Source organism: Lepidochelys olivacea, assembly GCF_965140295.1.
Source record: "Lepidochelys olivacea isolate rLepOli2 genome assembly, chromosome: 1".
Taxonomy (NCBI): domain Eukaryota; kingdom Metazoa; phylum Chordata; order Testudines; family Cheloniidae; genus Lepidochelys; species Lepidochelys olivacea.
Window position 1 is genome coordinate 103,117,625 of NC_140411.1, and position 13,735 is coordinate 103,131,359.

General features: G+C 41.6%; 1 protein-coding gene across 1 annotated transcript in view; it reads left to right on the plus strand.

The window, feature by feature from the left end:
• Nucleotides 1-3,884: 3,884 nt before the first annotated feature.
• ITGBL1 (integrin subunit beta like 1) overlaps nucleotides 3,885-13,735 on the plus strand; it is a 250,710-nt gene continuing 240,859 nt past the window's right edge. The window contains exons 1-2 of the mRNA XM_084612105.1: nucleotides 3,885-4,100; nucleotides 5,582-5,793. Coding sequence (XP_084468231.1) covers nucleotides 4,003-4,100; nucleotides 5,582-5,793 — 310 coding nt within the window. The 5' untranslated portion in view covers nucleotides 3,885-4,002. The remainder of the gene's footprint in view (nucleotides 4,101-5,581; nucleotides 5,794-13,735) is intronic.

Below are 13,735 nucleotides of genomic sequence, written 5' to 3' on the forward strand. Positions count from 1 at the left end.
TACCCAATAGCTTGGTGGTGAGATCATTCACCTCTGAGATAGGAGACCAGCATTAAAGTCTCCGCTCCAAATTAGATAGAGCAGGGATCTGAAAACAGGTCTCCCAGCTCCCAGGTGAATGCCCTGGTCCCTAAGTCTCTTTGTGTTTGTGACCTATAAGCCCTGTCCTTTCTTCTGCATTTCACTCCTGAGTAGCTTAAGCAGCTATTTGCTGGCTTATGAGGATCCCTTTCTTAGTCACCTCTGACTATGCAATACATGGGGTTCCTGGGAACCTAACTCAGGACTGAAAATTTCATAGGGAGGCAGGGCACGTAGGAGTTAGGTGTTAGTGAATCTAGTCCTTAGGCCCTGCTCCTGTGCTTAATTTTCCACACTGCAAGTAATACTGTTGACTTCAGTGGTATTACTCTCAGTGCATAAAATTAAGTATATGTGTAAGTATTCATAGGATTTGGGCCTAGGCCCTGAACCACAAAGGGACTTAATCCGTTAGAAAATCTCTGACTGGTTTTTGAATGTTATAGTTCTGGACGTCTGATTTGTGTCCATTTATTCTTTTACATAGAGAGTGTCCAGTTTGGCCAATGTACATGTCAGAGGGGCAAGAATTATAACATTCAAAAACCAGTCGGAGAACACTTCAATCTCTTTGGTCACTCGATTACAGACCTAAACGTGGCAATTCTTCAACAAAAAAACTTCAAAAACAGACTCCAACGAGAGACTGCTGAATTGGAATTAATTTGCAAACTGGATATAAGTAACTTAGGCTTGAATAAAGACTGGGAGTGGATGGGTCATTGCACAAAGTAAAACTATTTCCCCATGTTTATTCCTCCCCCCACCCCCCACTGTTCCTCAGACTTTCTTGTCAACTGCTGGAAATGGCCCACCTTGATTATCACTACAAAAGGTTCCCCCTCCCCACCCCGCTGTCCTGCTGGTAATAGCTCATCTTAAGTGATTACTCTCGTTACAGTGTGTATAGTAACACCCATTGTTTCATTTTCTCTATGTATATAAACCTCCCCCTGTATTTTCCACTGAATGCATCCGATGAAGTGAACTGTAGCTCACGAAAGCTTATGCTCAAATAAATTTGTTAGTCTCTAAGGTGCCACAAGTACTCCTTTTCTTTTTGCGAATACAGACTAACATGACTGCTACTCTGAAACCTGTCTTCCCCTTCTTTGTGAATCACTCTGGGTCTTAGGTGGGAGACTGGCATATGGACTCAGAGTGAGGCAGCAGTGGGCGTGCCCAGAGACAGAAACTTAGATACTGAGGGAGGTTTTACCTTGAAAACTTGAGTTCAGGTGCTTATAGCATTCAGCTTTGTAGCTCACAGTGGAGCCTAAAAATGGATCTGAGGCACCTAAACCCAGGACTTAGGAGTTGTCTGCACTTGTAATGCAGAGTAGGCTTTAAGGTAAATGAGAATCTGGCCCAGTTGTTCTACATTCTTTAAGACACCGTGTGCCATTTAACACAGATCTAGTGTATCTATGTCCACAAACCTCTCAGGCTCAGATCATAGCATTTATATGAAAAGAGCAAAGGCTAAAGAGCAGCAATGAAGCATCACATTTGGAATCAGAGATACGTACATATGAAAACAATTATAAAGCCAGTGCTCTAGGGTGTATGCACATTCTTGATACTCCACCCTCATGCTGTATAACTACAGTGTCTTCTCCAAATTTAAAATGTCCGGAGTCAAAGACTGCACACTAATTTATGTGAGGAGAATGGGGGAAGATTAAAAAAAAAGTGGGAGTGGTATGGTCACTGTATCAGGACAGTATTTTTTCCCAGATATAAGCCATAGATTACAGACTACATGAAGCTCTTGGACACACACATGCACGCACACACTTGGACGCACACACCCACCAAGCCAAAGGTTGCAGACTGCATGAAGCTATTGGACACACACACACACACAAACACACAAAATTTAGTGGGAGAGCTCAAGGTAAGTTAAGTGCCAAACGATGGAATGTCCATCATTTCAAATGTAATGTTTCCTATTCATTTTACCTGAACTCTGAATTTCCTGGGTTTCTAACAGTTGTATTTTGACAACTACAATGTTCTTGTAATTTTTTCCCCTTTCAAACTTGTTGCTTTTGTTTTTCTCCAAAACTACAAATTAACTTTTAAAAACTATTGAAGAAATATAGCACTTAGTTCTGCATTAAGGATGGGATTCAAAATAGAGGTCTCTGTCTATTTTTAAAGGCCCTGATCCTGCAATCAGTACTTAACTTTTTACCCATGAACAGGCTCATCAAGTGAGCAAGGTTAACACAAGTATAACTGCTTGCAGGATTTGGTCATAAAGATCATGTTCTCAGTCTTTCAGTGAGATCTGCACAAACCTGGGATCTCATTGCAGGATCAGGATCCATATTACCATCAGTAGACAGTCAATTTCAACATATAATGCTGTAAAATGAAGTAATAATGTGTTAAAACTTATTCCTTAACATAAGCTAAACATGTACAATTATGTAACGCATTTCTACAAGTGAGTGTCATATCTATATTGTTTCATGTCGATATGTGTCCTTTCGTTTCATAATTATTTTTAAAAAAGGTAACATAAATTACAATAGCAAACCTACAAAATAAGTTTAAGCAGTCAGTCTGGGGTTCCCTGGTAGAAAAATTATTTTGAGGAAGTAGGGGAAACAAGTATTGTTTCCAATAGGTACTGATTCTTTATAATTTTTATGGATATAAGGAGATCAGAGGGTGATTGTTGACTATTATGCAGGAGAGGTTTTCAACACATTGCATAGATTGGTAAAAGTATTCATCAGCATGAATGGCAAAAGTTTGGATTGTTTTTCTTTCATTTTTTAGGAATAATCACACTGTATATTGTCTGTACTGTACAGCTGCAGTTTTCTTTAAAAAAAAATCTTCAGTTAGAAAGAGTTGTTGAAAACCTTGGTCCACAAACTAGGAACTCGAATCAATAAAAGCTTTTAATGTCAATAGCATGATTTCTTGGTTCAAAAAATGGAATTGTATTATTGGGGGAAGAAAGAACATCTACTACAACACCCATATTCTACTAATGAATTTTCTTCTGTGGTGTAAGTTTTAAGTTTTTCTAATACCATTCAGGCTCAGGAATGTGTTGGGCAATTTGTGATTCTCCAGGACAATCAGAGGGATCAAAAACTGTTGAAACTTCTATGAAGTATAAAGAAATGTTATGGCCAGTCCTGCCAAGTCACACTCATTTGGAGGCAGACTCCCTCATTTTGGATTAATTTTATGGTATTTCCAAATATCTAACTCTTGGGGTGAAAGCCTGAGCTGAGTGTTTTAATGAGGCATTTTAAAAGCTAACTGATATTTTTGAAATTGCAGTCACTCAAACTGTCATAGCTTGACAGCCCTGAATGTCACACTGTAAAGTTTATAGCATGTAATGTTTGAGAACCAAGGGGAAAAATGTACCCACATAATTTTAGTTCATGCTAAAAGTGTAAAGCATTTACCTGACTGCTGGCAATACACTCAAATACAGTTGGAAAGTATTGTTAATGTCGTCTGCCAAAACTGACAAATGTACATTTCCCCAATCACATTACTAAGATTATCTCAAACATCTATTAATCAAAGTTAACTCAAATACACTTTCCTCAAATATTTATAGTGCTTGTATTTCAAGACTGAGACAGTTTGTTCAATCTGTGAACAGGACACTTTTTATGTCAAAATAAAACATCTGGCTGTACAACTGTTTCTAATTAATTTCCTGCCTAGACTGTGAGCATTGGGGTTTGGCACCAATCTTCCTCCCAGAGTGCTGCCCAAATCCAGCTTCCAGGCAGCTAATCAAAGGCACTTGCAGCACCGGGGGAAGCAGTGTTGAAGCCGGTTTTGGCCAGCTTGGGGTTTTGCAAGCCCAGTGGGTCTGTCTGTCCATGGGACTCTCGTAGAGAACATCAAACTTCCTCAGTCACTGCCTGCAATCTAAACATGTGTGCACAGGGGTTCCTCAAGTTGGTGCTGCTGCTGGCTGCTTCGCTTCTAACTCTGCTGCCTGCAAGTCTTCAAACTTTCTCCCTGGCCCTGCGGTAAGTTTGTCTTTTAGATTAATGGGTTTATTTAGCAGTTGCTTTATAGGCTGGACTTTAACTGGTAACAAGTTGCAACAAGCAACAAAAATCTAAAATCTTGTGTATACCATACAGGCAAGGATGGAGTATTTTCAACCTGTTGCTATTATCTGTTGAAAATTAGTCACATAATGTATAATACCCACACACATTGCGTATATATCTAATGCAAAGTTATGTGTGCACTATATTGTAGTTAGGATCACAAATGTGTATAGTATAAACTACATTGGATCACATAGTTTATGTAGAAAAGTATCTTTCATTATACATGCAAAACTTAAAACAGGTATCTATGGGGAAAAGCTAAAAGATAGCTTCTGCTGGATCCTGATGATTTTTGTACCCAACTCTCCAAATTCAACAGGCTAAATAGACAGTAAATCCAGCCACTCCTAGTGCACCAAACATCCTGGATCTGGTTACATCCTGGAGCAATGGCACAAATCCCCCCAAAACTGACCCACCAACAGCACACAACCTACCCACCAGATCTAGAACCTAGCTCCTGCTGGATTCAGCAAAATTTTGGCCTCAATGCACATAAATTCTAATGCCTGAGGACAAGTGCAGATGCTATTACTGCACCAATAAATCTGGACCTCCAAATCATCCTGGTCTAATGGTGCTGCCCATGCTTATATCTCACACCTGGGTCTGGATAGGCTTTTATCCCAACCCTCTACCCCAAAATCCTAATGCCACCACAGGCAACATGTTTAGATACCCCGATGCATCTTAAAAATCCAGACCCTGACGCACTCCAGTATGACAGAGCAGCAAAAATTCAGATTTGACATCTGGCTCCTGCTGGATCTTGCCAAATTTGAGCCATTAACCCATAAATTGTACCATTCAATTAAAGAACAACTTTTACTTCAGTTATTTAAATAAATAAATTAAACAAATCTGGACCCAACATATCCTGGTACAAGGAAGCGTCAAAAACCTTAATTTGGCATCTGTATCCTACTATTTTTTGGCTTCATGCCCTCCAGTTTTAATATCTCAAATCCACCAGAATAATCCAAATCCAAATGTAATCTATCATTTAACCGGGTATATCTACCAAATCTATCACAAATGTGTGATCCCAATGTAAGTTTGCAAAAGGGGTTCCCAGCCTTTTGCAAAATAATTAAAATTCAATGTAATATGTCCCAGTGGGTGACACACTGGATTAATAATAACCCAGCTGTTGATCCCCAGGCTCTCAAAGGGCAAAAATCATGGTGCTTTGAATTATTAGCCTCTGTGCTGCTATTATATGCTAAATAAATGGCTGTAAAACCGCAGGTAATACAAAAATAAAAGAGTTTTAAAGTAATGGGTAAATCCACTGCAACAGTAAGGATCTCTGTCCCAACTCTGATCTCATCCACTCTATGTAGGAGCACCTGACTTTGTCTGCAGCTCGTTGTCTTTGTTGTCCTCTGCAGGAGTGGCTCCCGCAGCGTCTCCTCATGTAGACTGTCCCGTGCTGAATCGGAACGCAGGTGTCATGTCCCAGGGGGAAAGTTGTGCAGTGGCAGAGGCCACTGTGACTGCGGTGTCTGCATCTGCCAAGTGACTGAGCCAGGCAAATACTACGGTCCACTGTGCGAATGCCACGAGTGGGTGTGTGAGACTTATGATGGCGAGACTTGTGCAGGTAAGGAAGCCACAGTATTCCGGGAGGCTTCCCCAGTGTGATGAGGCTGCTGCCCATTAGCTGGCATGCTCCTGGCATCTCTATGCACATCTTTGCCCGTAGGCAGGCTGATAGCTTCTCATACCAGTGGCAACTCTGTACACTACAACTACTGGTATGTTAGGGGACATAGCACAGTTCCATTTTTAGAGTGTAGACAGGACTGTAAATGTGTTTCTGGCCATGGCTTTTGTCTGTTCGCTGACACATCAAAGCTTTTAGTGGGGCTTGGGAACACAGTTAAGGGATCATGTCTCCCACAAATTATGTATGTTATAACTGGATCCCCTTGACTGGTTGTACCTGTAGCCTAGACAAGCCCATAGGAGGTTCCTCATGGTGGAGGCATTGCAAATCCATTTTGAGTCAGATAAATGAGCAGATCCTGCTTGTGTTACACATGTGAGTAGCTCTGTTACTTTCATTGGAACTACTTATGTGAGGAAGGAGAACACAATTTGAGCCCCCATGGAAACTTTCCCAGGGCCGCACAGAGGTTTTTGGCAGCGCGAGGCAAAATCTGAAACTGTGCCCTCCCTTCACTGTACCAAAAAACCAAGTGTACAGAAACAGGAAGGGGCAGGGTGGTTGGAGAGTGAGCATACCCTGCACTTACTCTACAGCAGCGGGTCCTGTCCTAATGGGCTGAGCCTGGCTCGCCACTCTGGGTGTTTCCACCTGGTGCATAGGATCACAGCACCACTTAGGTTTGCCCCGGCTGCCCCTCCTGACCAAGAGGCAGCCAGGCCACACCTGAGTGGCTCTGTGATCCTGTCACAACCACATTCGGTTTGGGGACCCTCTCAAACAGGGGCCCTGGGCAAACTGCCCCTTTTGTTGCCTCCCTGGGCAGCCCTGCCTTTACCTAGGGCTGTAAATTAGTTATGAGCACTGCTTCACTTGTTAGTTCTGCTTGCTTTCACCCTCCAGTGGATACAGAACAGCAACTTTGTAGTTGGGGAAAGACCACCATAAGAGTTACACCATGGCTGTGTACCCTAAAAATGCACCTGCTTTTATTATTAACCATCTGTATGTCTCTCTAAGTATACAAGTGACTTTACAAAATATGAACTAAGGCAGCATAGGCAAATTCTGCTTTTAGATACATGCACATTAATTCCATTGACTTCAATGGGAGACACATGCATATACATTTCTGACACATAATGTGGGCTCGTGATCATAGGAACATGCTCAAATGGTTTGCATCTAACTTTGTCACTTTTGCATCTTTCCAGCTGTCTTAGTTTAAGTTTCTGAACTGTTTTCATCAGATCGGGGAATTTTTTAGCAGCTGCAGAATAGGATGTGAGAAAAGAAGAGAAGGAATGAATGTTATCTCCTCATATTCCTAAGGGGATGCACCCTGATGATGCACCTTGATGAAAGAGGAGCCACAAGGGAAATACATTTCAAGTGTCCCTGCCTAAACATCTTAAGCAGCTTTGCATAAACGTGTCATCTTTTCAGGCCAAAATCCACAATTAGGTCAGTGGGAATGTTGCAGGAATTCTGTTAGTAACATGATAATACAAATGCATTCCAGCAGTGGGTTTGGCAAATTTTATAGGAAAAAAAAACTTATTTGAGCAACAGCGTAGTTAAGAATAAGAAGTCCAATAATAACATGAAAAGATCAAGAGTGGTGTTATAAGAAAAATATTTGTACTTGGCACCTGAGACACAAGTTTCATGGAGAATGTGCTTAATATGCACCCTGCTCAGCAGTGCAAGATTAGTTATGCAAGTAATTTAGGGGAGCACAGGTACATTTATTACGTGGTTTGTTCTCTCCAATCTAGATCTTCTGATGCATCTTTATGTTTAAAAAGCTGCAGCTTGGTATTGCAACATCACTAAATGTAGAAGTAGGGTGGTCATTTGGAATGAAAGTGAAAGTTACTCATATTTTAAGATTTCATTCCAAATCCAACTGCTCTAAAATTTTATTACTGTTGGCTTCCCCTTTGCCCCCCACCTTCTAATGCCACCATCAAGTAGCTGAGAGCTTCATTAGTGGTTTAGTTGGAAGGGGAGAACTGAGACTGAGATACTTCTAATAATAAAAATAATATTTAGCACTTACGTAGCACTTTACATGTTCAAACTTTAATTCATTAATCATCAGAAGACCTGACAGTGGCCTTTTCTAGTCTGAGCTGTGAGAACTGAGATATGAAACTATTTAATCGCAGTCCTCTGCCTTAATTGCAGTATAGATAGGACAAGAAAGGTGAAGGGCCTCATCTTCAGAGCTGCTGAATACCTACAGCTCCCGCTGACTTCATCTGGAGTTTAGGGTGCTCAGAACTTCTGAAAAGCATGCATGAAAGATTTGCTCAATGCCAAACAGCAAGTCAATGGCAGAGCCTTGATTATAATTCTGGATCTCTGGGTTTCCAGTAATGTTCTCAGTCCACTCGACTACACTGCATTTTTATCCAGTTAACTTTTTGTGTGGGTTTTAATAAAGATGTGATGCACACATGGTCTTTATTTCCAGTCCAAGTCACATGACATGGGGCAAGGTTGTATAAGTGTATAGCCCTGTCACTTGGCAGGTGTCAGTATATACTCACTCCAAAAGCTACTGTTACATCTTCTTTAAAAATAATCAAATGTAAATGAAACATAGTATGAATCAAAACCAATAACCAGAAACTAATGCATACTAATAGAGGTACTCTTTCCGGCTTAATTCAAATAGATCTATACCAACCTTGAACCAAAGATGATAAATACTCTCAAGTGTACTTCGTCTGTTCTGTCCTCTTCCTATAAAAGTTAAGGTCTCTCTGGATATGTCATAGTTTCTGCATTTGGGCCAAATGATGGAAACACAGTGTTGTGACTCTGACAGACACTCATTTGTTTCTCAGGATCTCATTCGGAGGATAATTTTGTTTTTAAAAATGATTGAAGATTGACTGCCACAGCTTTGAGGAAGCTCTCTTTGAGGAAGTGATGGATTTTTAAAAAGTACCATAATAGAAAGAGGAGGTGCACTGAACTCCTCGGTGCTTCAAAGGAATGGAATATGAATCTTGAAGTGATAGACCAGGGATCGGCAACCTTTGGCATGTGGCCCATCAGGGAAATCTGCTGGCAGGCCGGGATGGCTTGTTTACCTGCAGCGTCCGCAGGTTCGGCCGATCGTAGCTCCCACGGGCTGCAGATCACCATTCCAGGCCAATGGGGGCTGCGGGAAGTGGCAGCCACCACATCCCTTGGCCCTCGCTGCTTCCTGCAGCCTCCATTGGCCTGGAACGGCGAACCGCAGCCAGTGGGAGCTGCAGACTCTGCAGGTAAACAAATCGTCCCAGCCTGCCAGCGGATTTCCCTAACAGGCCGCATGCCAAAGGTTGCCAATCCCTGTGATAGACTAAGGTTTCAAATTAGACACTTGAATACTTTTGGGAAGTTTGTTTTTTCTCAGCTACTTTGAGAAATCTGGCTATATGAGGGTGAACTGACAACAGTCCTCTCCTGTCTGAGAGCAGATGATTGAATTACCACATGTGCCTCCAGGATGTGGTCCATAAAGGCCATAGACAGGCTGCCCTAAAGGAACTGCAGAATGGAAAAGGCGTAGATTGCCTTGTGGTTAGTGCTTCTGTTTGTGCCCAGCCTATGAAATGACTCCATGTAAATGAAATGTTTTGGATATGAGTTGTTTCCTAACTATGAGAAGACTGAAAAAAAGAGCCAGTTCTTCTCAACTGGCTTTGTTCAGCATTCATACTGTGAAGTTTAGGTGTTCAATTTCCTCCCTTGAGTGGACATTGTGTTAGCAGGTCCTTGAAGGGTAGTAGATGAAAGGACTGTCATGAATGATGTACAAGGAGGAGATGAAATTGGAATCAACTGTGTGCTTACTGCACCCCTGTTGGATTTTTTTCCCTTGAGTCCTCAGGAGGGCCGAATGTCCCTTTCAGAGGAATTCTCTGAGGTGAGATACAGAGGAAATAAACTATTGTAGTACCCCTTTTGCATGTCTGTTTCAGGGTTCCTTTGCTTCTTTCACAAAATTATTGCTGGAAGGAGCCTTAGGTGTGACCCTAACCAGATCCAAGCTGCTCTCCTAAGGGAAAGAGAGACTGAGGGGCAGAGGAGATTCCAATTTGCTTGCCTAGGACTCTCCACATCTGTATGATCACCTTGTCATTGTAAACAGAAAAGGGAATTGCCTGAGGAACTGAGCATGGGATGTAGTGCAGACGAGAAGCAGCAAGGGGCTCTGTTCCATTATTCTCTCTTTTATGGCCTTTTTGTGCTTCTTAGAGAGAGTATAGTGATGCCATAGTTGCTCTTGTTCCCTGTACTTCTTGCTGCCAGTGAGGCCTGCCTCTTTTATTGGTCTTGTATTTGACTGTGTGGCAGACCAGCTGCAGTTTCAGAGATGCTGCTCTGTTCTGGGCTACTTGGAAAGCCTGGCCTCTTCAGTTGGCTCCTCTCACACCAGCTACACCAAGGTGGGGCAGAAGAGGTAGGAGTTGTGTTGCAGCATTGAAGTTGCAACTGCGCTTGCAACATTAGTGATGTTCCTGTGTCTTCTGTCTTGTGCACCTGACCTGAGAGGCTCCTTGGCTGAGGGAGTGCGCTTTGCACTGTGGGAAGGGATGGGATAAGAGAATTAAATAGCAAAAGGCTGAATTAAAAAGCAAAGGGTTTGACTGCTAGAAAATAAGGATTTTTGGAGATGTGAGGTAGAGGCCTTCTTAGTTGCCTGCCTGTCTCCTCAGCAAAGGCAGAAACTTCTGTCATGGCAGTTGACAGCTACCAATGAGTGAGGGGACTTGACCTACAATATGTAGAAGAATTGTGCGTGTACCTTTCAAAGGAGAACCACTGTTCAGTGTAAAGGGAAGGGATTTCATGGAAGTAGGAATTTTACATTGGAAACATAGATACTGAAAGGAGTCTCTGCTTCCTAGCAAGAATTTTACAAGTTTAAGATTATTTCCATGTGGTGCTAAAACACTAACTGTGTTTATGACTGTTACCCTAAGATGTAGGTGCCAATTACATTACCTATCAAATTGTCTAATTTAACAAAAAAGGGTAATCAAGGTTGTGGTCCGCCCTAAAGGAATTTGCCAGAGTATCGCCAGGGTGCTTGTCTCTGACCTGCAGAGGGCTCCGCAAAGCAAGCTAGTCTTGCTAACTCCTGAAAGGACACGGATACAGCCTTCCGATCAAGGATAGACACACACGCAGAAATTCTTCAAAAACAGAAATAATATTTATTTAAAAGAGATAAAAAGTTACAGGAGATTTAGTAAAGGAAAAAAGAATGCATGAAACATAAGAAAATACAATAGAACTACATGCAGTAAAACAGCACCGCAAAATAAAAGGCACAGACTACATAGAATAACTTATCACATATAAAAAAATACAATAGTTTCAATGTAACATGCATATAGAGATCCCGCATATACAAAGGCTTTTAGTTCTAGTGATACAATTGATTACAATACGATTGTAATAAGTGAGGCTTCTATATACACATATGAGCACATTCACAATTTAAAACAATTGCTTAACATTAATACTTAACATTTAATATTTAATACGTTAATACCTAACATCAATTACCCACATTAATATTTACACTAACATCCTGTGAGGGCAGAGCTCGGGCAGTCACAAAATGGGCACGGGAGATCTCATTCAAACCACTAACATCTGGCTTTATTTACAACCAAAACCCATACATTCCTCAATAGTAAATCAAAGACTACACTTACTTCTACCATTCTTAAATCCCTCTGTATCGTTGGTATGGTCCTTCTGTTCTGTCAAGATTTACTGCTGCTTGTTTGGTGTTTGAGAGCAATGACTGCTACTAAGGAGAAAGCTGCCCTCTGGTGACAGAGATGGAAGCCCGTGCTGTCCAAAGGCTGCCGTCTTCTCCATTGCCTGGGTTGCTATGATAGCCATTACCAGGGCAACCTCAGGGTTCTGCTGCTGCTGCTTGGTAGATGCTTCTTAGGCAGCTGTTTAAAGATGTTTGATTCTTCTTCTCAGGTGTCTTGTAGCTCTGTTCTTCTTAGGAACCCCAAACCCACTACAAGTTCAGCCTAATGGGGGCTGCCCTTATATGCTGTGTGCACTCTCGAGGTTCGATCCTTTCAGCCAATCAGCTTTCAACTTTCTAGCTCCTCCTCGAGCCCTTCCCTTGTGAGGTTAGCTTTAAGCCCCTCCTAGTCACATGTACCTACATATGACCTATCATCCTTTTATGATATCATCTTTAAGCTCTGCCCCATGCCATCTTGGATGGTAGGGTTTTTTGCTGAGTCATTCCCCACAGGAAGTGGAAGTTCCTACTATCTCACAGGAAATTGAATTTCCTACTACTTCACACTGTGTCTCTCAGAAATGAAATCTTCCACTATCCTCTACCTATATCCACCATTTTGATTGGCCATGTTGGATTTTCTAAATTTAAACTATCATTAATTTCTACTTAATTAAAGCCTTTATCTTAAAACTAATTACTATTTTATGCAGCCCAAAGGGTCCTGATACTGTTACCACTCTAATTATTTCAATTTGGGGGAAGTGAATTTTATAGCATTTTTAACCCCCTTCCAAGATTTTTCTGCAAGGTGCTGCAAGGTATTTCAAAACAGCTAAAGCAAAATCTCTTCGTACATATCTTGCATCCTGTATTGCAGTTAAACACAAAAGGATTCATGGAACTAGGAAGACACATATACAGATCTAAAGTGGCACTGACCTTCTTATTGCCGCTTCAGAGCCTCATCTAGATTCTTCCTCTACTATCCACTTGTAGTTAACTGGTCACATCATAGTCACTCTCTCTTTGTGGTCAGTCTTTTTACTAGTCTATGTAATAGAATCCAACTTTTCTATACTGAAAGGAAGTTTCTGGTTAGCACAAGCCACTGTCACATGTACAGTACATGCTGTCAAGATATATTAGGCAAAACGTTTGTAGTTATGGTGATACATGCAAATAAATGGCAACAGTTTTGGCTTCATGTATCATATGAGCTCAGTGCTTTCTTACAAGAACACATTAAATCTGTGTTATGTGAAAAGACCAAATGGCATAGCCTTAATTTCTGCAGAGGATCGATTAGATTCCTATTTTTTCAGTAGTATTGTAGCACACAGAAATCTCAAATTGAATGAGATTTTGTTCATAATGAGTGAAGACATTTAGTTAATATGTATGTCTGTGATTAATGAAGATCACAAAGTTTAAATAAGCATGAATTCTTATGGCCAACTACAGTGGAAACACTGTAGATAATGCAATAAAATAGATCACAGAAGTTGTGTCCAGTGAATCATGAGGCAGCAAAATTTCTTATCACATGGAATATTACGCTACCATTACTTAAAATCTATTGTCTGAATTTACATCAGTATAAATAAGAACCAAATTTAGTCATGTGTAAACAGAAAAATGAATGTAATAACTTATTTTTTTCTATACTGGAGTGCTGTTCAGTAGGTGTAAATGAAATTATCATGAGTGCTGCAGGGGTGCCATTTAAGGAGGGCAGGGGGGCACCCGGCCCCCTGAGTTTCATACCACAGCAGAGCAGGGGTGCCATTTCAGATTTTGGTAGGTTTAACACACAACCCCCCACCCTCCTTAAATGACGCCCCTATGGGCTAGCTCCATGGCACAGCATGTCAGGCTCGTGCTGCCAGATCCTGTACCCATTCGCCAGGGAGTGGCACCAGCAGGGGCTGTGCTTTGCAGAGGGAGAGCTGATCACAGTGCTGCAGGTGTGGACGGCGGCTGGTGGGAAAGGCAGAAGGAAAATGGCTGCGTGGCTGGTTCCCAGTAAGCTATGTGCAGCTGCTGGAGGTTGGATACCGGCTGCTCTGAGTGCCTGTGGGGAGGGGGCACAAGGAG